A 27,023-nucleotide genomic window follows, 5' to 3' on the forward strand; every position below is an offset into this window, starting at 1 on the left:
GGTAAGATGACTAGCTACTGTAGTTCAGAACACCCTGATGGGATTTCATCTTCCTCTCAATTGCAATACACATGAGGTCTGCTTTTGAATGATTTAAAAGTGAGCTCTGGGAAGTAAAAAAAAAAAAAAACTTGATGGGGAGGTAATTATTTTAAAGTAAAATGCACGACGTGAAGTAAGATTTGTTGTTCTTGCTGCGTGCGGTGCTGTTTTTTTGTAGGTTTCCTATCATTTTAATGCATTACACTCAAATTAGGACGTAGGACGCTGGCAGATTAACACTCCTCAGGTCCTGTTTTTAAGCAGAAATAAGGCATTTTGGCAAAAAAATAAAAAAAAAGAACAGTCTAGGATTGTACACTATGATTTGTGTGTTTTTTTTTTTATTATTTATTTATTTTTAAAGACAGTCAGTTTATAGCTGTATAACAAGTAACTTTGTTTATATGTCCTGTATACATCACTGCCTCTGCGTAGATGGTTCACTGTATGATTCAAGTATATAAAGAGAGTAAATATAGTAATATTCGGCAGTTGAATGTGAACTGTTTTTTTTTATTTTTTATTAATGCAGTTTGTCTTGTTGGTAAAAATATGAATAAAACGCACAAGCACCTGACTAGCACATCTCTCTTCTTTTCTTTTTTGCGCAGTACCTGCAGCAGTTTGAGGGAGCCGTGTCTGACGGCGGCTCTCTGCACTGTGCGCTGTGCGATTACTCCACCCAAAACAGCCTCAGTCTGGTGCAGCATGCCAATTCGTTGAGCCACCAGAGAGGGGAGGGACTCCTGCGACTGCAGCGAATCCAGAACGGCCTCCAGGATGAAGAGGAGGAGCTCGGTGCCATCTTTGAGATCAGAAAGAATCACGCTAAAGATACTGGTGAGAGTGGGACGTGTAGAGGTTTGCAACGATTCCTCAGTTCAGTTTCTTGTAAGTTAAATATGTGTCGAATATTTAGGCAAGGGGTCTGTGAAACAGAAAAATGTGTTGTTTTCAGTAAGAATTCAGGAAATTGCTAATTACATCTTGCATATTTGGTTGAAAAGAGAGGTGTTTCAGGATGATCATGGGACATGCGATGTCTTTTATTCTTTGCTAAAAGACAAAACAATTTATTATACTACACATTTTGTTAGTTGCTCTGTCTAAGAGGGTCTGCCAAATACAATATATGATGTATACATAGTATATAAAAGTGGAAATGTTCCAATATTCTGGTTATCCAAATATTCTTTCAGTGTTCTATTACATATTTCCCTAATTAATGCCAATTTTCATGATCCATAAGCATCTATACATTTTTCATCTGCACTAAAGGGTGCATTTGTCAGCAACTACTGATTTTAAAATCTAATTTCTGTAGTTGCACAAAGCTACAGAGACAGCCGAGGAATTTGTCGTCAAACGTTAATTTTCACTTTATGCTTTCGCAATTAAGTGGCACATAAATAACACTGCATAGATGGACAGTCTGTGTGCCTGTCAAATCCACAGCCAAGCGTGTCTGCTGTAATGCAGTACAGGTACTGTACCAGAGTTAGTCTTAGGAATATTTGACCTGACATCGACCTGACGTGAGCTTATAATGAAATGTCAAATATTATAAACTAATAATGCTGGTGTATAAGATGTTATAAATGCATTTATAATGCATCATGAATGTAGGATTCATAGGAAGTATTAGCAAAATTCTGTCATGCAGTAAAATATTTCTGTAGTTTGTAGTATTTAAATTCAAAGGTGTTGTTTATTTCCATAAAGTATGTTTTTTGTTGCCATACAAAATGTTTAAATTGGAGCTCTATGGACCAGCCCTGGTTGGTCCCCAGTGTTGTGGTGCTGCTGTAAAAGATGGCAGAACGGCGGAGGGGGAGGGGCTGGGAGACAAACCGCAAAGCCGGACGTAAAGAGAACAAGAGAGCGTGTGGTTATTTACTGCGAGGTAATTGACAGGCGCGGGTGGCAGAGTCAATTAGCATTTGGTTCAAACCCCAAATCGGTTCAGCTAATGGCTTAAACGAAAGCTCAATCCCAGCATTCAGACAGAAGGAGAGAGGAAGAGGGAGTGAATGGGAGGGAGAGATTTTTGTTGAGAATGGCAGGAATTGATCGTGTTAATTCATCTGCCAATAATCAGACTTGTTACATCCTCACTGCCCAGAAGGAGGCCTTACCAGGGGCGGTGTCCAGTCAATGCAGCCGATAAAGGCCTCACCTACTAATGAGCAATGAGTTCATTAATGCTATCTAATTAATCTCTGCCGGGAAAAAGAAGGAGAAAGCGCACAGGAGAGAGTCACTCATGGCCTAATACACGTAGAATTGAACACGGTGAGGTTTGTTTCGATTTGTACGATTTTGCGCGTCCTTAGGTTAATTTCTTGATTTGTTCTTTAAGGAGAAACTTCCTGTAATGTTCGCTTGAGATGCAAGAGAGATGCCTAAAAATGGTTTGGTACAAGAGAATAAATCTATCATTCAGCAGTGTATCACCAAATCAGTAAGCACTTTGTTCTAGTCAGGGTCACACTGGAATCCGAAGCCTGTCGTGTCCCGGGAACAGACAGGAGACTATAGAACAAGTTACTTTTTTAAGATAAAACAATATTCATGGCACCAGATTGTGGATTACTTTTGTGCAATATAGCAATCATATTTGCTTTGCAGTATATCAGAATATGTATGTTCTTTTGACTAGAAAATAGTGCTTGTTCTGCGACGGATCACGTGGATACTGCGTGTGATTCATCGAAACCTTCACGATAATAGTCACGTTAGATGGCCGTGGGAGGTAAAATCGCCACATGGTGATTTGTTCAGTGATTTGTTCGAGGTCTCATTTGCATATTACAGCCTTCTGTGATGCCAGTAATTGAAAAGCCAACACGCAGTAACCATTAACAAATAAAAGCCCTAATGGCAGCTTTAGTTCTTGCCAAACAAATCCTCAAAGGGATCTGACAAATGTTCCCAGAGCATCGGAATTTTTTTTTTTCCCTGATCAAAATGCATGGAGAAAAAAAAACCCCCACAGCAAGCGGTGACACAAAACCTTTGGCTTGCGTTTCCGTTTGACTCGGGTGTGTAACGTGAAAGCTGTGATAAGTGACTGGCCTTGCTGAGTCTCTTAGCGACGCTGCGACTGAATAAACAGCGCTGGAGTGGATCACTGTGCCTCAATGGCTCACTATCGATCTCAGTAAGAACACCAGGGCATTTCCTAATTTGTAATCAATAACGGATCAATGGCACAGAGCATTTGTATACCGATCCCCGAGCCGAGCAGGAAGTGCTGATGAGGTGTGTGTGCCGCCAGTGCGTATGGAGTCTGTTAGCACGTGTGAGTGCATTTTATCACTTCATTATTGGCCAGGCTGACCTCACCGCCCCGATGCGGATTCGTTTTCTCTTTGATTCCTTTCTTTCTTTTGTGCGAAATGGAAACAAGCCAAAAGAACCGCACGGCTTTGATTGTAGAAGTTTAATCAGTCTGGACGTTTGTTTTTATAGCCGGAGAAATTAGATCTCTCTTGTTGCTGGGTTTTTGGGGTTTTTTTTTTTTCTTTTTTTTTTTTTTCCCCTTCTTTTTTTCAGTGGAGGAAAATTGCTTTGCAAATTCTCTGCTAATGATCTAAATGGTGGAAATATGAAACATGCATTGTGCTAAGTGATGATAGCTGCACATCATTATCACCGACTTTGAAAGAAATTACTGTGACTTGCTTTGTATTTTATGAGAATAGATATTAAATACAGTCTTAACAGGCGCGTATTAACTGCTATTAACGACTAATTCTCTTGAGTGCGTCCCATTTTGTAGAAATTCAACATATGCCCTTTTTTTGTGGCACATTTTTACTTGTATTTCTCTTAATCGTGCATTTCTTATCACCCGTTTTAACTACACATGAATGCACTTGCTCTTTCAGTCATTGTTCTTTGTTAAAATGTTCAACTAAAAGAATCCGCCAAGAAACAAAACAGAAAAACGGGCGTATTTGCGAGCGAGAGCGAGTGTGTGACGTGTCCAGCGGAGCATTCATAAGTAGAGCGGATTTGACTCTTTCAGATTATGTGTCCTGTGTTTATGGCTGTGTAGGTCTGATAGGAAATCAATAGCACGGCTGTCAGGATAATTGGTGTTCAGCTGGCCTCTCCCTCGGTCGGTCTTTCTCTTTTGTCATAATCAGGCTCTCTGAGAACTGCAAGCGGATCCCTCAGCCGCGCTTTGATTGGTCTGTTATGACAGCCCTCATGGCTTTTTGTCTCCTCTGGCTTTGGCCCGACTCTAATCCTCAAACACCTACCCAAATCAGCTCTTCTCCTCTCCTCCCCTCCCCTCCCCCACGCCCATGAACAATCACTGCGCTAAAGAAGCAGAAAGCCAGCAAAAGCAGGCGAGAAGGGGACGACAGAGGGAGGGAGGGAGCGAGGGCTGTGGGGAGGACAGAGTGAAGGGAGTGAAGTGCATGTCCTGAGGCGCTGTGTCTTGTCCTCTTTTAGACACTGCAAAAAAGAACAACAGAGTATCTTTCTGTCCTCTTTTGTGAAGGTTTGTCTTTCAGCTGTTGTGAAGGAAGCAGAATAAAACTAAATGTAGTGGCGCAGTAGTGAACAATCCGTGTATGCTCTTTTTGAAAAGCTGCTAAGCCCGTTGTGCCATTTTCAAACGATTTAACAGTTCTTCCAATTTGGAGTGAAGTGCACTCTGAGTGAGTGACCCTCGTGAGCTCGTGCAGCATTATCTCCCTCCTGTGACTTTTAAACCCCCTTCGGTCAGATGAAGCTGCTGACATCATGGCAACAGAGCTTCTGCTTTTCTTTTGCCTCATCTTTCTTTATATCTCTCATCTCTTCTCTTTTGCTTTAGAATGGCACCTGCAAAGCAGTCGCTTGTCTACATAATTTGCTGTGTGTGTGTGTGTGTGTGTGTGTGTGTGTGTGTGTGTGTTGAAGCTAGTGAGCACCCTGATAGTGTAGACTGACCCCTATAGGTTAGAATGTGATCTCACACCCCCAAAACACAAAGACAAAGAAAGTCTGAGATACTTTTGGGGAACAAAACAAAAAAAGATGACCTATTAAAATATATATATAATTTTTTACAATTAAAAAAAAAACACTCATGCTGAGTAAAGTAACAAAATACACTGTGAAGTTATATTGTGGTCAACATTTTCTCTTCCTTTCAACCCCCCCCCCCTTTTTTTTTTTTTTTTTTTTTATTATAAAGGAAACGTGAATGAGATGGAGTCACCCGCTGAGATTACCTCTGACCAGGCGGACCAGACCAAGCACGCAAGCAAAGAGGGGGAGAAAACGGGTCAGAATGAACTCCTGAGTGGCTTTTCTTACTTGCGTCCTTCTAACTCTGATAGCGCAAAATGTTTTTGAAAGCTGAGTATAGTGCATAGCCGGTTCCAGAGAATGTGATGAGGTTCATATCAAAAGTATGTGTGTGTGTTTTCTTTTCCTCCTTAGAAGCACCCATGCATGGAGATAAGAAACCGAATGAGCCGTCTGTCAGTCCCAAGCGCCCTGCGTCTGGAGACACGGATGACACCGTACCTGCAAAACGCCCCCGGGCGCAGGAAGAGATCTCCACAGAGCAGGTTAGATTAGACCTCCTCCCCATAGAAAATGTGCTTTTTTTTTTTTTTTTTTTTTTTTGTTTTTTTGTTTTTTTTGTTATGAATCAGTGTTTCACAACACCTTTTTCCACCGAATCGAACGTCTCTGCTTTTTCTTTCCTTTTCTCTCGTTTCTCTCTCTCTCAGGTCCGTCAATGCCCATTCTGCCGATTTTGTCACACCGATCTCGGCCGTCTGAGGAGTCATGTAATGATCCAGCATGCTGTGCAGCCCACTCTTCGCTGCCCGCTGTGCCAGGACACGCTGCGCAGTGTCGCTCTGATGCGCTCTCACCTCACACACCTGCACAGTGTCACCGCAGACTGCACGCAGAAACTCATTAACGCGGTGAGACACGGTGACGGCGCCACGGGCAGATACAGCCAGCATGCGCCACGAAAATATCACATTAACAGATGATGACCTGCTTCTGTGTAACCAGTTAAACTCGGGCTTTTTCGTGCAGGTGTTTGCGTAAATGGGTCACAAATATGAGGCAAAGGAAGCCCTCTTTGTTTCACACCCAGTATGTAAACAGGTTATTATACAGATCTCAATAATAATATGTTTAATAATAATGTTTCATTTATATAGCGCCTTTCCAGAGCTCAAGGACGCTTTACAATAGCAATAGAATGATGCATAAACACTGAATGAACAATCATGGACCAACACAAAATATTTAAAACAATGAACAATCAGACACAGAAAGTGAAAAACGCAGTACAGATAGTACAGTCACTGAGAAAGATGCCTAGCAACACATTAGGACACACAACACTGAGAAAACAGACACGTTTTAAGCTGGGATTTGAGCTCTGAGATGGATGTTATGATACGAAGGGTCAGAGGGCGTGAATTCCAGATTTTGTTCTCAGCTTTCTCTTTTTTCTATGAGGGGAAAAAATGACAAAGAACAAAACAGGTAAAGAGAAATGAGGGCAAAACTATAAAGAAAACGGGTAAAAGTAGACGCTCTAATTGGGGCAAACGGGGCAAAGCTGCAGTGAGAATTTAACCAATAAAACACACAGAGGTGGAGACTGGAACGGGAAGTATAAGCAAATGGTTCTGTCACTATGACAACCATGATGCACAGCAGGGGGAACCAGATCGTGACAAACTGGGTTTTAGGTTGTATTAAGACAGTTTCGACAGTATTTTCATGACCCATGTGCAATAAGAAGTATGTTCTGATCAGAAAGGCATAGACACAATACAAAACTCTTGATGGTTGTCCACTTTAGTGTGTTTAAAAAATAAAAATAAAAAAAATAAGAGAGAGAGATTCATGTTTAAATAATAATTCTCTCCCCTTTAATAGCCTCCCCTTAAGAGAAGCATGCCAATAATCTTGGTACAACTTTTACAGAAGGAAACCAAACACAAATAATGTATGTCTAATGACAGGATGTGAGCTACATATGGCAAAAGTACATAAACAGACACCTCATATTTAATTTTTTTAGAGTACATTCATATTTATAATAGCACTTGTTTAATGAAATACACTCAACATATTTAAAAACTACCTAACCTTTTGGTTTTGATCTGGTCTGTCTGCATTGTATATCCATCTTTCATTCCCCCCCCCCCCCAACTCTCTCCTCCTCCACTGAGATAGGGTAATGAAAATAATTGAGCTTCATTAGTCCTTATCCAGTGCTAGGTGGTTCTTGTTACAAACTGTGCTTCCCAATTATGTGCTTTAAATTAAATGTGACCTTGAGAAGGTCTCTGTGCTTGGCTTCTATCCTCTAATGAAGCATCCTCCTCAAATGGTGGGCTTTATGATGATAATGGCAGCCATTTTGTTTTGTTGTGTGCCTCTCTAGCTCTCAGGCCTGAATTTCCCTCTGCCTCCCAGATGCATCGATTTCCACATTTTAAAGCCGAGGGGGTAAATGATAGGCCTATTTGGAAGGGAGATGTCTAAAGACATTGTTATATACTAGGAAGGGCGTCCTATTACACTTAACCTCTGAACTCTGTTAAGTGTTACTCTCGTGACCACAGTTCTGTTGTGATGTCTAATTGAGGGTTTTTTTTTCACAGCGCATTAAAAAACAAGAACTGGTCCAAATGGGAGCCAACAAAATAGGGGTTAGAGTTCAATTTCAACTAACTTGAGAGACTAGAATAGTGACAGTTATGACTGTAAAAACAACTGTGTTATCATTACAGTGTATGCTGTGTTCCACTCGTAATTGTTCCAAGGCCAGATTTTCTCCAATCATTAAAAAAAAAAAAAAAGAACAGTTCTGTTAGCACCTTTGTGTACCACTATAACATTTTGTCCACCTGACCGTGCAATACGGCATGAAACTAGTTCAGTGGTACTGTACTTTGTCCGTTAACCATTCATTTTTATGTTTTCACGGTATGAAAACATTAAAAACACACAAGCCAGGGGTGCAAATTAAAGGGGAAAATGATTACTACACTTTTTGTACAAGAATGCTCTTGTATACACAAAGGAAAAGGAAACAAAAAGATCAAATCCTCTACTCCTTTATTTTCGAGAACGACTCTTGCATTTAAAATCTCTTGCATTGCCATTATTTATCATGCTGTTGTAACTTATATAGTTTACTGTTATAGCTTAGTCACCCCCCCCAAAAAAAATCTAACTAGTATGGTTAGCCAAAAATAGATAGTTGTTTGGTGTAATTCTAATCAGTAAGCAACATGTTCTGTGCATTTGAGACTTGTCACGTATGATAAAGTTGCTAAGAGACCCAGCATTTAATTAAATAATAAAAGAGACGTACGCAGCAGACCAAGCAGAACTTTCCAGATTGTCTGTTGTAGTCAACATAATGAGAAGGTTGTCAGACACAATGGCTAAAGATTGGTTTTAGGTAGAAGAGCTATCTATGATTCTACCTGGGGTACATCCCAAATCATATTCTATCATTCCCAGTAGCGAACGACTACATGAAGTAAACATTGTAGTGTGGTATTCTGACATACTAATAAGTCTAAGATGATACTGCATAGCTTAGCGAAATGGATTTCTTGCAGAGAACATGGCACAGCAGTTTTCAGTAGTATTGTTATGTCTTTGCTTGGTACTCTTGGTACCCAGGCGAAGCAGAGTAAGCAATTCTTATTCTATGGGTGATGAAAATAATAATCACGTTTTTGTTACTGTACCACACTGCTCGGTAGATAAGGTCCAGCTGGCGCCAGTCTTTAGCAGATGCTTAAAAAAATAGTATTGAACGTTATATTACATTATTAAGTGATCGTGCACAGTGCAGTCTTAATGGATAGATGTTCGCCTGGTCCTGAAGAAGTAATCGCATAATTACATGGTATAAATCACAGGTAACGCTGAAATGACTTTAATGCCTGGCAAGCATTTACTCCTTTTTTTTTTTTTCCCTCCTCCATCTTTTTCAGGTGATTGCTTCAGATGTGCTGCCTGAGAAGATGTTTCTACCAGTGCCAGACTCTAATACCCAGCAGACAAAGGCAGATTCCAGCTGCAATGGAATAAAAAGACCTGATACTGGTAAGTAGGAGTCCAGTCTCAACTTTGGTAATTAAGTCTCACTATGAGAGTGCGGTGTAATTTAACAGCAATTTAACAGGAATTTATGGGGCGGCTGTGGCTCAGGTGGTAGAGCGGGTTGTCCATTAATCGTAGGGTTGGTGGTTCGATTCCCGGCCCGCGTGACTCCACATACCGAAGTGTCCTTGGGCAAGACACTGAACCCCAAGTTGCTCCCGATGGCAAGTTAGCGCCTTGCATGGCAGCTCTGCTACCATTGGTGTGTGTGTGAATGGGTGAATGAGACACAGTATAAAGCGCTTTGGATAAAAGCGCTATATAAGTGCAGACCATTTAACAGCAAAAAGATATTGAACAGCACATGCACGCTGTTGTGTCCAGTTCCTGCAATTAATATTTTTATCCTTAAATGTTCGCAGTTGGGCATAATTGAAAACATTTGAGTCTGTAAGTGTATACAATGTTATTTCTTATAACATGCTAAAAAAAAAAATCGGACTTAAGCATGAAACGAAAGTGCAAGTGAGTTTGAGGAATTTGTTTAGACAAAATGTGTCTCTAAACTTGAGAATTCGTTCGACCATCAACAATATAATGGTAAAATTTAACGGAGCCAGATCTGCTCTCAATGTGCTTATTCTAAGATAAAAGTTTACACTTTTTAAAGGTTTAAAAAAAAAAATTTGTTTATTAGAACAAGGTGAAGACGAAGAAGAGAGAGTGACCACATGTCGACCAGAGATGGCAAAAGCACTAAAGCAGCCCTTAGAAGATGCCGAATCCACAAAGGAAAACACTGCTGCTTTCCCTTGCTGGCTGAAAGGCTGTAACAAAGTCCTGACATCATCTAGTGCCCTCCAAACGCACGTCAACCACTTCCACAGCCAGAGACTTCAAATGCCAGTTTCTGATCGCCATGTCTACAAATACCGGTGCAGTCAGTGTAGCCTTGCCTTTAAAACTGCTGAAAAGTTGCAACAGCATTCTCAATACCATGCCATCAGGGCTGCCACTATGTGCTGCCTTTGCCAACGCAGCTTTCGAACAATACAGGCCCTGCAGAAGCACTTAGAGACTAGTCATCTTGAGCTAAGTGAGATCCAGCTGCAGCAACTCTGTGGCAGTCTGTTGATGACCGAAGACCTCTTAGCCTCTGAAGACCAAGGACTTGATGAAGAGCAGGGAACCTTTGAGGAGGAAAAGGTGAAAGAAGATGAAGAAAGTGACCTGGATGAGAAAATAAGCCCACCTGAGAGTGTATTGAGTTTAGCTCGAGAAGACGCTGAACTCAATCCAAAGCCTTCAGTTGTGCCTCAGAGAAAAGGGCCAAACCTCTCTACAGAGAAATTCCTGGATCCATCAAGACCTTTCAAATGCACCGTGTGCAAGGAATCTTTCACACAAAAGAACATTCTCTTGGTGCACTATAACTCCGTGTCACACCTGCACAAAGTGAAGCGTTCGGTGCAGGATTCTTCGGCTGCCTTGCCAGAGTCTGTCAGCAGCAGTGCTGACCACAAACCCTTCAAATGTAGCATTTGTAATGTAGCGTACAGCCAGAGCTCCACCTTAGAGATTCACATGCGATCTGTACTACACCAAACCAAAGCCCGTGCAGCCAAACTTGATTCCTCTGCAGCTAGCTCGACTTCTGTTAACCCTTTGCTTCGTAAAGTAGTTTCGGATAACGCAACAGCCAGCTCCCCTACAGTTTTGAAGCCTACAAATGCTATGAACAACACAAGTTCTACTACTTCAGCAGCTCTTGACCAGACTCAGTTAAAGCACCAACAAAGCAATGAACATGGTCTTGTATCAACTATCAGCATTTCGTCACATTCTGAGGAGAGTAAAAAGAAACCAGTGGTAGATGTCACGTCAACAACAAATCAACATAAATTACTACAACAACAGCAGCAATTACAGCAGCAACAGTTAGCACAGGCTCAAGCACAGATCCAGCAGGAGCTACAAAAGAAAGCAGCTCTTCTTCAGTCCCATTTGTTCAATCCAGCACTTCTTCACCACTTCCCCATCACAACAGATACTCTCCTTCCACTGCAGCAGCAACAGCAGCTGCTGCTTCCATTTCTCATCCCAGGAGGGGAGTTTCAGATTAGCCCTGAGCTAAACCTAAAAGGCTCAGAGTTAAACCTCAGCAAAACAAAGCCTGTAGCACCTGAAAATTGTTCTGAGCCATCCCAGCAGGGTAGCCTTATCTCTTCATGTAAACAGCCTCTGAACGGAGTTGCAGCTAGCACTTCCCACCAGTCTGTGAGTCTGACTCCTGAGGACAATGTTCCTGTTCCTCAACAAGCTAGTGGACAGCTACTGACTTCTGATTCTCAAATTCACAAAGGCATAGATGGAAACAGTAATAAAGAAACAAAGGAGTTGCATAAACCCACCTCAAACAATAATATTGATGACTTTAAAGCACAAGATGAGGTTGAAGATGAGGTTGAGGATGAGGACAGTGGAGAATTTTTCACGGATTTTATTCCACCAAGGGTAGCTCATGATGCACCTGGAAATGTTTCAAAAGCTTTGCTGGAGAACATAGGGTTTGAGTTAGTCATGCAATTTAATGAAAATAAGCAGCAGTATCAGAGATCTCCGACTGAGGTTGTGCCAAATGGACAGACAACGTTCAACACCAAAGAGGTGCATAATTCAGACTCTGTCGGGAAACTTGAGTGTGAATCCTGTGGGAAGCTTTTTTCAAATGCATTGATTCTAAAGAGCCATAAAGAGCATGTTCACCAATCTGTTTTGCCAATACAGTCAGTAGAGAAATTTGCCAAAGACTACAGAGAACAATATGACAAGCTTTTTCCTTTTACTCCTTCAACTCCTGATGTTTCTCCATCTTTGCCTTCCCCTGCTTCACCTGCACTCCCTCCAACCGATCCAACTCAACAGAAACCTGTGTCATGCATTCCTGCCTCCACAACTACAGTTACTCCCCCTACTGTCTCGAATCCCCAAGTCCCATTAGCGCCAATCCCCTTACCCATTGACTTGCCACTTTTCCCTCCACTCCTCATGCACTCCATTCCCCTTCCAGCTCTGCCCCCTCAACTACCTGTACATCTTCCACCAGTCGAGGCTGGTCTCACATCTGACTTAGCCCAGCTTTATCAGCAGCAGTTAACTCCTGCTATGTTGCAACAGCAGGGTAAAAGACCTCGAACCAGGATCACCGATGATCAATTAAGAGTTCTGCGGCAGTACTTTGACATCAATAACTCCCCAAATGAAGACCAAATCGAAGAGATGGCCAACAAATCTGGCTTGCCAAATAAAGTTATAAAGCACTGGTTCAGAAACACGCTGTTCAAGGAGCGCCAACGCAATAAGGACTCCCCATATAACTTCAATAACCCACCCATAACAACATTAGAAGATGTCAAAGTGGATTCCAGGCCAGCCTCTCCTGAACTTCCAAGACAAGAGTTTTCAGGAGGAAGGAGGTCCTCAAGGACCAGGTTTAATGACTACCAGCTAAGGGTCCTTCAAGATTTTTTTGATGCAAATGCTTACCCTAAAGATGATGAATTTGAGCAACTCTCAAACCTACTCAACCTTCCTACTCGTGTCATTGTGGTGTGGTTTCAAAATGCCCGTCAGAAAGCCAGGAAAAGCTATGAGAACCAAGGAGACGGAGGAAAAGAGAGCGATTGCAGAGAGTTTTCTAATGACCGGTATATTCGTACTGCCAGCAGCAGCTATGAGTGCAAGAAATGCAACATGGTGTTTCAACGCATTTTCGATCTAATCAGTCATCAGAAGAAAGTGTGCTTTAAAGATGACAGTGATGACGTATCCTGTCATCAAAACGAGCTTTTATCGGATCCTAAACCTTACAGTCCGCATGACACCTCAGGTTTCAATCCACCACCCTCCAGTTCTAGCCTCTCAAACTGTACTGAGCTAAGCACAGATGGAAAGCCTAATGACCAAGAGCAGTCAGACCCTGACACTGTCTCTGTTTCCCAGACTGAGGATCTTAAACTGGTAACAGAAGCTTCTTGTGGCCCTGAACATTGTCTTGAAAATTCAAAGCTCGAAGCAGCATATAAACAGACAAAGCGTCCTAATGACGAGAATATACAGTCATGCTCTAAAATGAGTTCCCAATCCCCTCTGCATCAACACCAACAGACTAACTCATCTATGACCCAGACAAGCCCGGTTCCATCTCAGAGTTCTCAAATGAGTTCAGCAAGTCCTTCTACTAAGCAACAACACCTAAATCAAGCACAGCAGATGTCGCCTTACCATTGCATTCATTGCAAATTGAGCTTCCCATCTTTTGATCACTGGCAAGAACATCAGCAGATGCACTTCCTTGTTGCTCAAAATCATTTTGTTCCTCCACAGTTCCTGGACCGCACGATGGATATCCCCCTTATGCTTTTTGACTCAACCAATCCTCTGGTGGCAAGGCAGGTACTTTCTGGAGCTTTTCCACAGATCTCACTCAATTCACCTACAACTGCAACCATTCCAGACTCAACTATAAACTCCTTGAAGAGGAGGCTTGAGCCCAAATCAGGATCTAGTGCTCTGGAAAATGACTGGGAGCACAGCGGGGATGATTCCCAGCGGGACAAGCGAATGAGGACCACCATTACCCCAGAGCAACTGGAGATATTGTACCAGAAATACCTCTTGGATTCCAATCCAACACGGCAAATGCTTGACCACATTTCCCAGGAGGTGGGTCTCAAGAAAAGAGTGGTTCAAGTGTGGTTCCAGAACACTCGAGCTCGTGAAAGAAAAGGCCAATTTCGTGGTCTGGGTCCAGCTCAAGCCCATCGACGCTGCCCATTCTGTCGCGCACTGTTTAAGGCACAAACTGCCCTCGATGCTCATATACGTTCACGGCACTGGCATGAGGCAAAGAATGCAGGATTCAGCATGGCAATAGCTAGTATGACCCAAGACCAGGAAGGCTCTCAGATGAAAATGGATTTGTTCAATTTTTCTAACTCTTCACAGATGCCAAACACAAGTGATGGGCTGAATGGTCCAGACTCTCCAACTTGTAAAAGCATGGATCTGTCCTCACACCATCGGGATCCTAGTCCAAAGCCCCTAGTAAGCGGAGGAGTGAAGGACTTAGAAGGGTCATCCACCTCAGTCCAACAGTCTTTTGAATGTGGCAACTTAGATAACCATAAAGGTACTTCCATGAACATAGTCCCTAATGGAACCATTACTGATGAAGAAAATTACTCTGAGGGAAAACAGAATAGCATTGATCACTTGTCCTGTAGTTCTGAGAGAGAGGCTTCTTCAGAAAATGAAGACAAGATATCCTCAGGGCTGGTTAGCCCTGCAATGAGTTTCAATGCAAAGGATTATGAAAATGATTTGGTCTTGGATTATAGTGAGACCTCAAGCTTAGCTGACCCTGCCTCCCCCTCTCCTGGAGGTTCCAACAGTCAAAGCATAGACAGTGATAGGCCTGGTCAAAGACGCTATCGCACTCAGCTAAGCAACTTGCAAGTCAAAGTGCTCAAAGCTTGCTTCAGTGACTACAAAACCCCTACCATGTTGGAGTGTGAAGCCTTGGGAAATGACATCGGGCTTCCCAAGAGGGTAGTACAGGTGTGGTTTCAGAATGCACGTGCCAAGGAGAAAAAAGCCAAGCTCAGCCTTGCCAAGCAATTTGGCACAGAGAGTACACGCAACGAAAGGCCCAAAACAGAATGTACTCTGTGCTGTGTTAAGTATAGTGGCTGTCTGTCTGTGCGGGACCACGTCTTCTCCCAGCAGCATCTTGCAAAAGTAAAAGAAGCCCTAGGTGGACAAATAGACAGAGACAGGGAAGTTGAAGATTTTGCAAGTGTTCCTCATCTGATGACTGAACCAGAGATGAGTAATCTAAAAAAGGCAAACGAGATCATGGCAGTTGTCCAAACACAGTCCACAGAGAGTTCAGCAACCTCCAGTCATACTACCCCTCAGTATTCAAACCTACTGACTACTGGTTTACCAGGGACTGGCAGCAAGTCATTATCAAGCTCTTCTTCAACAAAACCAGGTATTGTATTTCAATAAAATACTTCTCTTTTATAGAATTAAAATTTTATTGTTAAATGTAACAAAGCATGACTTTAAAATATAATGTATTTTTCTGCATTGTGGTTTCTTCTGCACTGGTTCTAAACATATGTTATTTTTATGACTTTTACGTATAGATCCCATTGATCCCGCCTCAAACGGGCCGATCAGCAAGCCTAACACGTCGTCTTCTTCATCCATGTCAGTGGCCAATGACAAAACCCCAGTCAGCACAAACAATTCTGTCTCACCCCCAAAGCCTATAGAGTCAGAATTGCAGCTCCAGTTGTCCAAAGAGAGCAACTCTGAAAATGGCATGAATCCCTTGGAAAAGCTTGAAAGGGCTTCCGCTGACAGTGCTACTCATTCAAACTATTCTATCAGTAAGGAAAAACAAGAATCTTTAACACCAGCTGCATCTACACCAAAACCTGTCAAGGACTACAACGTTGATCTGGGTCAGCTCCAGACTCTGCAAGCAGCAGGGAACACAGATCAGACTCCCTTGCTCTCGAATCCCCTCCTGCCCTGTCTTATGCCAGGATTCCCTCCAATGTTCTCTCCACAGATTCCCGCAGCTCTCACTGGAAGCTTTCTGCAGCCCATGTTTGGTATGGACAGCATGTTTCAATATAGCCCAGTCCTGCCACAGGCTTTAATGGGTTTGTCCCCGGGCTCCATTCTCCAACAATATCAGCACAATTTGCAGGGTGCACTAATGCACCATAGGCTACAGCTCCAAAAAAAACAACTATTGCAGCAATCCCAAAAACCAAAAGCTAGCCAAATCTCTGCTACAACATACTCTCAGGACATGGCATATAACAAAGACCTTGTCTTGAACTTATCCAAACCAGAAGAGAAGCAAGCCAGCTCAGATGGAGAAGGTTCCTCTTCCTTCTCCTCTGGCACCACTAAGCAACTGGATGATGGCTTTCTAATCACCCAATGTATTGTGTCCAAAGGGGCATCTAGAGAAGGAGGTAAGGATGTTTGTCTATACGACTGCCTTGCCTGTGAGATCTCTCTCAATGGGAATGAAGAGCTCATCCAGCATCTGGAGTACCGTCAGCACAGACAGAGAGCAGTGGAGCACCTGAATGCCAAAGAGCATGCCTCTCGCCTCTTACCTCATGTTAGTCCCTCATCTACCTCGCAGCCAAACCCTCCCAGCAACCCAAAATCCCCTTCAAAATCTCTGCCCAAGCAGTCTGCTTCAGATAGTCCTTCTGCCATCTCCTGCCTATCCAGACCAACAGATCAGCTTTCCCAAACTCCATCAACTTCTACAGCTTTATCTGGGGCAGCACAATCCAGTTGTACCCCAGCTTCTCCTTCAGTACAAGTTTCCTTACACTCAACTGTTACCTCAAGCCTGAATGGCAATGTAATTATTTTAAAACCAACAGACTCTGTTAGTGGGAGTTCCACCAATGATGGAGCAGCAGAGGAGAAGTCGTCCACATAGTATCCTGCAGCCAAAGGCTACATGCAGACTATTACAGTTATAGCTGTAATTTTATCTGCCTTGCCACAGACTTATTGTGTTGGTAAAAAAAAAAAAAAAAAGAGGATGACTGGAAAGGAAAACATACAGTGATAGAAGATAACTGGAGAAAACATGAAACAAGAACCTGGTGATAGTTTGAAAGACTTTTAAACGGACTGGATCCTGTAGGATATACCTTATGTTTCCAATGCTTGTAACCAAAAAAGTGTCAGTAGAATGTTTTCTCACGTCAATATGCTGGTCAGTTTAAACTTGAGAATACGTAAACACTGTTTGGAAACTGAAGTGTGCACAGCTAAGGACCGGAGTAGAACCTAAGATGGTTTTATAATTACCTAATGACTAACTAACCAAAAGTCTGTTTGTTCTTTGTTTTAAATACACTTACACAAAAATGAGGTTTTTTTTCCCCCCCCACCATGTACGTGTTATAATAATGTAATATCTGCTCACTAAACTAATGTAATGTATTTTAATGTTGTCTACTCTCAGGTCAACATGTATTCATTTTCTGCTACTGAACATTGGTGTCTTGGGGAAAAAAAAGTCGTTCTGATGCATACCAACAGAAAGGAAAAAAGAATTCCCGAGGGGGGGGGGGGGAGAAATTGTTAGTATTGGAAATGTCACAACCTGGTTTGCATTGTCACTGAATCTTATGTTTTTTCTTTTCTTTTTTTTTATATCGGACACATGTTTGTCCAGACACAAAGAGTAATGCAGACTTTGTGAGCAAAAGGATAGATTTTTATGGGGGTTGGGGGTGGGGGGGGTGTTGAAAAAACATTGTGTTAATGATAGAAACATGTATTGACATTTTGGTGTTGCGTAGATTGTTGAATTCAATGACTTAAGTGTATGGTAGATTTAAAAGAAATGACTTGTATATTTAATTTTTGTACCTTCCCAGTCAAAGACACTTGAGGTTGCTTCCAGCCATGCCAATGTTAAAAAAATTTACATTTGACCCCCTCTAATGTAGTTCAACATTGTTACTGTACAACCTTCCCTCCTGCACTGAGCCAAGTGAAACGACCATATCTGTAAATGAATTTCCGTCGATGCAGATTTACGAAATGTTCTTCGTTTGGTTGTCTTTTAAACTTCTTCTTCTTTAATTTGTGCACTTAAACTTTTTTACCCTCTTTACTGTACCGCCCTCTTTTTCACTTTCAAATGTAGTTTCTTACTCCTCTTGAACAATGTATTTTTTTTTTTTCCTGAATGTTTCTGCACTTGCCATATATTGTGACAACAACAATAATGTAACTGATGAATACAATAACTCACAGTATTGCTTTAATGGAAAATCCAAAGATTAAGTACCATTGGTGCATACAAAGGATGGGGGAAAACTATATTTGAGAAAAAAAAAATATTACTGTTTTTAAGGAATGGAAACCTTTTTAGATGATGGAGCCAGCTAGGAGAAAACTGTTTAAACTTAGAACATTTGTGACCTCGTATATAAAACAAACCGTAAAAACCAAAAACCCCGAAGCCTCTTTGCTGAGGGTATGGGACAGAACCGTAGTTCAGCCATTGCAGTTTGTAAAATAGATGGAGATAGTTCACTTTTATATCTCCGTGACTGGCCTGTCATTTTTGTCTGTTTGTTTATGCTTTTGTTTGTTTGTTTGTCTGTTCTACTAAATGTACTGGGGTTTATTTTTGACGAAACACAGTGTGCTGCTAATGTAGTTTTGTATTGACACTAAGATGCATGCTTGATTTCGCTTTTTTGCTGAAGCTTTAATGACTACAGACGGTAGCCAGAGCCCCCTGTCCCTTCATCTCGCTGCAGCTCTGCCCACACACTCCAAGACTACTGTGAAGACTGTGAATAAAAATCCATGAACCAATATTCTTTTCTGCTCTTCAAAACAACCAATGTTAAAACTGAACCAACAAATGTTTAAAAAAAACAAAAACAAAAACCAATGATGTTATATTTATACAAAGTTTGCATTCCAAATATCACATTGTTTCAATTGATTTTTTTTTTTTCTTTCTCCCGAGTAGGGGAGATCGTTCTGTGTACTCTCATATCCGAGTCTGGACTTGATGTGAAAGACTCGTGTTTACTGTATGTGCTCCTGGGAATGTTGTTACTGTTGCAATTGCCAAATAATGTACATGTTCATTATGCACTTGTGTTTTATCATGCGAGTCGTTGGGCTAGTTGTCTCTCCCGTCCTCTCTTATACCAAGCATTCAAGTTCAATAAAGTCTGTTTCATTTTACTAGACCATCATTTAGTTCTGACCCACTTTGATGTTGCTGGTTTGGAAATTTCAGAACCGTTCACACAAAATCGGTTTAGAGGGTTGGAGTTAGCGATAGGGTTTTGTTTTTTAACTTTTATCCGACGTCGTTTGTATAAAATCGGATGACGTCTCGTGTGAATTTCTAAGAATTTCTTCTAGTGCTGCTTATCCGTACGGCTCGTCAGTAAGCAGATTACTGTACACTGAGCTTGTAGGAAACGGGCGATCGGCAAGAGAATTGGAAATCGATGGAGGTTAACTGAGAAAATCAATGGAGCTAAGGTTCAAACTGAAATTCAAGTTCATGTGTGAGTGTGTGTGTGGTGTGGTGGGGGGGGCATATTTTTATATTTTAGTGGGGACCAGATATCCTCACAGGGATAGGAATATCCAACGGTTTTGACTTTTTCAGGACATTTGTTTGGTCATCAAGTAGAAAACTGCCTTTTCACACAATACTGCAGCTTTGATTAAAAAAAAAAAAAAAGAGAAAAAAAGTGAGAGGGGGACCAAAGGTTTCATTTTTGGTTACGTAGGGGTAGGATTAGATTTAGGTGTATAGAATAGCGTTAATTAGCTGTATTAATAATTATGTCAAAGGAAGGTCCTCACAAGGATAGTAAGACAAGTGTGAGTGTGTGACATGGTTTTACATGTTGGCTGAGGCTGCAACTGCAGTAAAAGAGAATACAGACGTTTATCTGCCTTTGTTTGCACGTGTGTGTGTGTGTGTGTGTGTGTGTATATGTGATTGCCTGTTGGGGTGCTGGGAGATGAGGTCTAAATTACATCTCACCTCAGAATGATTTCTTCGCATCTCATTAAGAGGGAAGCAGAGGGGAAGGGTGGAGGGGGTTGAAGCTGTGGGGGAACACTAGAAACAAGCGCTTCGGTTGAAAGAGAGCGGTTGATTGTGTTTGTAAGAGAGCAGTCAGTCACAGGCACTTTGTTTCCACATCAGCGCCTTCAAAAAGGCTTTGAAATCAAATACGGATCCGATAGGATCAGACATCGACGCTGAAATGAAAGTGGTAGAGTCAGTCAGAGAATCATGGGTAATGGAGAAAGAAAAAAATAAAAACCCAAGATGGACGAATTTTTACTTGATAGCTATGTGAGCATTGTAATACCTGCACTCATAACTTTAATCTCATAGCTTTAATCCAGGGCCAGTTTTTAAATGTAATCAATACACACCCATTATATCTTGGATTTGGAGAAAGCATTTTTTCCCCTAATGAGTCTTTAAGCTATTTATCCCCTCATCAGCATCACAAGACAGAGATGATTCTCAACATGAAAGGTGGGGGGGGGGGGTTGGTCAGCAGGAAGAGCGTCATTGGCTACTGCAGAAGGTTAATTGACTTTGTGTTTAACATGCTAAATTATTCCAGTTTGCCTGCATGGCATTAGCATTAGAGGACCTCTCTTACTGCCGAGGTCAGCCAAGACCAGTCGTTAATTAAACTAGTGACATTTAACCAGATGAGTTTCCTTTGAGCGAGGAAGATATTATTAATATTAACGGCCTCGTGTGAATAGGAGCTGTTCACTGGCCGTGTTTTTTAATAGTACAAGCGAGATTGGATCGTCTTTATGCGGCAAGATTTTAAAAAAACAACAAAAAAAAAAATGGAGTCCCGAGATCCCCTGAAGCAGAGATCCAGCAGAGCTCTGTGATTATGGCAGACATTTTGTGCCTGAAACCGTGTGGTGTTCTGGCAGACATGTTGAGCAGTGTGGGCAGTGTGTAGTTGGAAGATATTAGCACACATAGACTAGACTTGATCTGCTTATGTATTGTAAATCAGATTTTAGGAAAGAGACTGAAATGAAGATCTGGAGGTAGGTAATTGATGTTTTGTAGGACATTTGGACGATCCCCATGAGTTGCTGTGCGTTCTCTTCATCTTAACTTCATTTTCTGGCACCGGCCTGTAAAACGATGATGGATGGATTTTAATTTCACAGCGCATGCTGATCAGTGGGTGAAATACATCTCGAGCGATTAGTGATCTCAGGTATGAGTGCTGCTTGTATAAGCAGCAGTGACGGGAAGCAGAAAAAGGAGCATGCTGTAGTTGCTGCATGACTGTAACCCTCCCTCCATCCCTCCATCCCTCCCCCCATCTCTCTCTCTCTCTCTCTCTCTCTCTCTCTAGTATTAATATTGGGTAAGACTGGGCCATGGTGGTGATTTCAGCTCCTCTCTGCCTTTGATAGATGGCTCTTGCTGATATATGATCTATGATGCATGTACAGAAAGGCCAGCTCATCTTTATGCATGAGCCTCGCAATGTCATTTCCTTTTAAAGTGGCAGAACCCATATCCTCAGACGTTTTATTTTTCTCAGTGCTAACATATATAACATACACACATATATATATATATTTAATTGTCACAGGAAAGATGGCTTTCCAGTTCTATATAATCCAGTGGATTAATGAAGGTTTCAATACATTGTACATGTTTGCATATTGTTCACTTCTGATCTCTTGCTATGTTTTGCACAGAAGATTAGCTTGCACTGACATCACCATTATTTTTCAGTTGAGTCATTAATGAACTGGCCAAGTGTGCACTCTGCTCCATGTCGTCTCTCTCCACTGAAGCAGGTTTCGCTTATTATAATGATCTTCCAGGAACTAAGATGCTACACCAGGTCCTGCTCATTAAATCTCACCAGCACTGCCCGAGTATGATGGGAAGGGGAGGGGAGGGGTGTGAGTAATACTCAGTGGTTAAACCTTTACAATAGCATACTAAAACACGTACAGTTGTCTTTTTATTTCAGGAAATTTCCACAACCTGTTTTTTTAAGCCTCTCTCTGTTTTTTTTATTCACTCTTCCCCTCTGAGAGCATTAGTTTTCCGTATTAGATGTAGGAAGAACCTGCTGCCTATCTGTCTCTGAAATGACTTTTTAATGGCCAACTGGATTTGCTCATCTATCAGAGGCCCAGGCCTTTCCTGATTCCCAGATAAACTCTAATGGATTCAGTCTCTAATGTTCACACAGTCACCAAGCTTCACGTGTAGCATACAAAAACGCAAAAGTAGGTTATGTCAAGTAAGAAAAACAGGGTGTAACAAGAAAGCACACGTGGCTCGGTAATAATGCGATCGAATAATCCGTACAATATAGCGTTCTGCACTATTTCTACAGAAACTTCACATAAGTTTCACGTGCGATGTGTTTTTTCACGTGTTCCTGTGCGTAATGTGTGTATTTTATTCAACGTTACGCCCTGAAATCGCATGCGACCTCATGCGATTACAATGCGAGCACGTGTGAACGTGCATCGCACTGTTATGTTCGGAAATTAAGGCGTGAATTCAAGCAAACATCACGTGACATCACGTGAAGGACGTGATCACGTAAAAGGGAATAGAAGAAGAAAAAAAAGACATTCACTAGCTACATGTGAAAAGTCAACACGTGAAAATGAGTTGGCCTTCACGTGTGATTGTGATGAGCAATCAAAGTGAGGAGGGAGGGCGGGTGGGAATCACGTGAAAAGATATTTCGTGGAAAAGTTACGTGAAAAATAAAACCAAATGCACGGAAAAAAATCACGATGAAATGTTTCGTTCGTTGAAAAATGAATCATACGCGGGGGTAAAAATGACGTGAAAAATGTGTGAAAATAACACGACGTAAAAACCCCACACGAATCGTGTGATTATTCACGTGTGAAGTGCATATGACGTTTCTGTTTTTTACCCTGACGCAGTAGTAGGCCTAGTAGTATTTTTGATCACATTACTATTATTAATGTAACATACACTAACAAACTCTAAAACCATTATTACTCATCTTCATACTGTTGAGGTTAATCTCAGCAGGACCACAGCAGCAAGGGTGGGGGGATTTTATTATTATTAGGATTATTATTTTTTTTACAAAGTCGGCTGTGTGAAATGAGATGCTAATCAGAAGCAGCAGGAGCGTGAACAGGCTGCTCGTGGCCACCGTGAATATCTCACACTGATGCTGATGTGATAAATTATGCTAAATCTCTGACCCTGTGTGTGAGACGCTGAGATGCAGGCGTGATGCGGGCGTCGCAGCCGCAGCACGGAGAGACCTAAGATGGATGAATGTGCATGGTGCGAAGATTAGGAAAGGCTTTAGAAGGGAAAGAGAGGAGAGACCGAGGTGGAAAATAGTAGTAGTGGATGTAAGAGTGTGGAAATATGAGCAGGCTGGTGTACGGGTGGAGACGGGGAGGGTGTAGGGACTCATTAACATGAGAAAAGACGGCTGCATAGTAATAGTAGTTGTGCGGCTCTGTCCGGGGTTGATAACAGCGAGAAGTGTGCCAGACAAACATACACTTAATGATACATGACATCTCACCAGGTGGCAGCCAGGCACCGCATGCGCTTCTCTAGTTTCTTTTCTTTCCTTTCTTTTCTTTTTCAAGTGAATCCCCAGTTTGCGACCTGTATTTGTCACCGCTTCCAGATACGCTTCATAGTTGCTTCACAACAGGGAAGTGATTTGTGGTTTTTTTTTCCTTCTTCTTCTTCTTCTTCTTCTTTCTAATTGTTATTCAGGAATACTGTTGCGAAATTATTCTGCACAGTATTGCATACACTCCGCTCGCAACGGCAGACCTAATGCAAGAATATTTTAATATAATTTTTATATTAGCACACCACTTCCAGCACCCCTCCGCCCCCCCCCCCCCCCCCCCCCCCCCCCCACACCTTTCCATCTCATATACACATGCACGTACTGTCACTTCTTCATTATGCATGATGGATAGCCCAATTTAAAAAGCTGCTGAGGGAGTCTAATTTAGGCATGAGATTTTTTAACGAGATTAAACATCTCACATTCATAGCGGGTAATCGATGCAGACGTTTCTATCATACACACACTTCTCCCAGCTCATTGTTTACACACACATTTAAATACATCCGTCAGGGCGTAATTACATTAAGGTCACAACTGCTGCTTGGTCATTCCTTTGTTTTAGACGTGAGGTTTGAAGACGTGCATGCATGCATTTTAAAACAAGACGCATTTCTTTTGGTTTGTTTTTTTTGGAATAATAATAATAATAACTACAAGACAAGGATTCGTATTCCTTTTTTATTATCACCATCAGTGTTATTTACATGAGTCCCATGCTTTATCAGAGATCCCCTTCCTTGCACTGGTTGTTTCAGGCCTGCAGAGCGAGGCATGATTTATTTTAGTTATGTGTGGACGTCCAGTTGCAGAATAGCCCATTGTGTTCATCACAAAAGAGAAAGGCCAGCCTCAGCAGCCAGGCAGATGGCACATTTTAGTATTAGAGACAATAGTGTTCACCCGGACTTCTATTAAAGAACGCACTGAGCTGCATACTAATCACGCATACATTAAAGCAGTGGCCACAAACCACACATCAGGGGTTTTACATCTCCTTAACATAAAATTTCATGTGGAATTATCATACCTTGATATGATTACAGGCAACTTATTTGGTTTCTTTGTTCTTTGTGGAAGGCAAAAATCACTCTTTTCCTTTACATAAGCATAAGCATAAGCATGTACAGAATAGACGTCTTATGGCACAGGTTTAAGAGCTTACAACACAACAAAACAAAACAAAACAAAAAACCAACAATAATCTGAATCCCGAACAAATATAAAGATCCTAAAATTGATTTGGCATGGACACAAAAAAAAAAAAAAAAGAAAAGGAGAAGAAGCACAGTTTAGATGAATTTAGATGATGCATTTTAGTTACAACTGATATCTCCATAAGAGCTGCCTTATTTCTATTCCAAAGCAGCTTCACTCTCCTCCCCCTTTCAGCAGGTGCAGTTTAATGAGATGCAAATGAGACATGCATACAGCCAATCTCATGTGCGATGATTAAGCACAGGATATTAACCATTCTCTCCCTCCTTTTAATTTGGTTAATTCCATCTTCTGTTCTGTCTCTTTATCACACAACTGGTGCAACAGTCGTATCCAGGGTGGGATGGGGTGGGGTGCGGTGGGATGAGGGATAAGAGAGTACAATATCCTCTGGATTTATTCTCCATCCATGTTGGGACTCCTGAATAGACGAGAAAAATTCGCCTGTGCTTCAAGTCAGAGCATAAAAACCTCCATTCTGAGCACCATTTTCTTCTCTCCCTAGATGATCTCTTGTCTCTCTTTTGACTGCAGCCTTCCCTTTTTTTTGTTGGTCCATTTTTTCCCTGTTTAAATCCATTTGCATAATGAAGATGAGGAGAAATTAAGATCCCCAACCGAGCTGAGACGAGAACACTGATGATCCGGACCTCATTAATGCGACGAGATTAGCATATCCACGCTTAAATCCTGCTCGAACGCTTTACCTAGAAAAAAAAGAAAAGAAAAGACATTTCAGGCATGACGAACGAGTTCGCTAATTTCGCCAGGTTGTTAATGTCTGTTTTTCGAGTCGCCTCGAGCAGGATTTTGTAGACAAACAATGCAAATCCCAAAATAAATTGTTCGCCTCTGACAACCGCTGCCCTCAAACCATGGACGTGAGAAGGTGATGCCAATGCAACATCCTGACATGAAGCCTAAATGTCTGGAACTCCCTCCCTTTTGAGAGTACAGAGATGAAAGAAGGATGGAGAGATAGGCGGAGAGGAAGAAATGTGCATTATTCATATGCCAAAACCATGACAAACATCCAGAGGATCTCAGAGTTCACATTGTGTCCCTAAGCACAAGTTCATCAGGTGGTCAAAGACGTCTGGTTTCACAAAGTACGTTCGAGGCTTTATCCATGATGAACACCCTGAGAACTTCTTAGATGTCCCAAAGTAACTCTCCTGAAGGGATTAATTAGTCCAGATCCTCCATGCTGTCCATTTTTTGATAATCATTTGTATGTTCTACCACAGAAGTCCATCCACAATCCATTATTAAAAAATATATATAGTGCAATCATTCAAACATGATGGCTCCATTTTTGCTGAATCATTGTTGTGTAATAAATCCAAGGCCTTCCTGGTTCTCCTCCCAGTTGCTTTTGTCTCCTCCCCCATTTTTAAACTGTTCCCATATTCCATAAACCAACATCATAACAGAGCTGCCAATGATGCAGCGTTATCCCTCTATCGAATACGCACTATACAGCGTTGGCACCACACTGCCAAGGGCACCGCTCGACTCGAAGTCCTGGCATTCGGGCGGAATTCCTTCACTGATCCGTACCCGCCCATCGTTTTTATTCTCCCACTCGTTGCTGCCACATTCCTCCATCACGACCAAATCTGTCACCCTAATTAACCCAACAAACTCCACCGGTGTTAATTAAGCTGTCGGATCAGAGTGTTTGTCGCTCTTTTGTTTTCTGTTTCTTGTCCCTCGGGCTCTTTGTCTTTGCCAAGCGACTCGTGTCAGGAGCCATCGCTGCGGAGACACGCTGGCACCGTGCCATTCTTGAAACGATGCCATGATTCTAGCACCAGACGGCACAGCGGAAATCCTGGCACACCGCCGAACATTAGCAAGTGCTAATGCGAGGTGCCAACACAAAGATGCGCAGAGAAATACCTATGGATGCAACCACGCCACGCGCCAGAGATATGTGTTAGCGTGTTGCGGCGAGGAACCGTGATGGCACGCAGACCATGTGAGGAGAGACGAAATGATAGATGGAGATGGGAACATCTTCCTAGTACTTATTCTGAAGCAATCTGGCAATGTCCTTGAAAAGAAAACACAAAACGTATTAGTACTGATCCAAAATTCTCGTCACTGAGAACCGTGCAAACACCAGCATCCAAAACTTACACTTACGATGTTGTTTAGTGTCGGATGAAATCCGGAACCATCTTGAACTTTTCCCAACTTCCTTCCATCATTCAAGCTCACAAATCACTTCTCTGTTAGTGATGGCAGCTGGTTGACGATTCTTTCTCTTTCTGTCTCTCCTCCCTTCCTCTCACTGATGCCCGCGTGCCTACACTCGCTCGCTAGCGCCAGCGCTGAGTGGATGGCACTGTGCCAACCTCACACGACCGCCGAGCTCATTCG

At 42.0% G+C, this 27,023-nt stretch overlaps 1 protein-coding gene across 1 annotated transcript in view; it reads left to right on the forward strand.

The window, feature by feature from the left end:
- The window catches only part of zfhx3a (zinc finger homeobox 3a), a 32,117-nt gene extending 14,715 nt beyond the window's left edge, over positions 1-17,402 (forward strand). The window contains exons 4-10 of the mRNA XM_053623873.1: positions 654-882; positions 5,237-5,326; positions 5,485-5,615; positions 5,781-5,981; positions 9,039-9,150; positions 9,845-15,202; positions 15,360-17,402. Of these exons, the coding sequence (XP_053479848.1) occupies positions 654-882; positions 5,237-5,326; positions 5,485-5,615; positions 5,781-5,981; positions 9,039-9,150; positions 9,845-15,202; positions 15,360-16,690 (7,452 nt within the window). The 3' untranslated portion in view covers positions 16,691-17,402. The remainder of the gene's footprint in view (positions 1-653; positions 883-5,236; positions 5,327-5,484; positions 5,616-5,780; positions 5,982-9,038; positions 9,151-9,844; positions 15,203-15,359) is intronic.
- The last annotated feature ends 9,621 nt before the right edge of the window (positions 17,403-27,023 follow it).

The sequence above is a fragment of the Ictalurus furcatus genome, chromosome 4 (assembly GCF_023375685.1).
Source record: "Ictalurus furcatus strain D&B chromosome 4, Billie_1.0, whole genome shotgun sequence".
In the NCBI taxonomy this organism is placed as follows: Eukaryota; Metazoa; Chordata; class Actinopteri; order Siluriformes; family Ictaluridae; genus Ictalurus; species Ictalurus furcatus.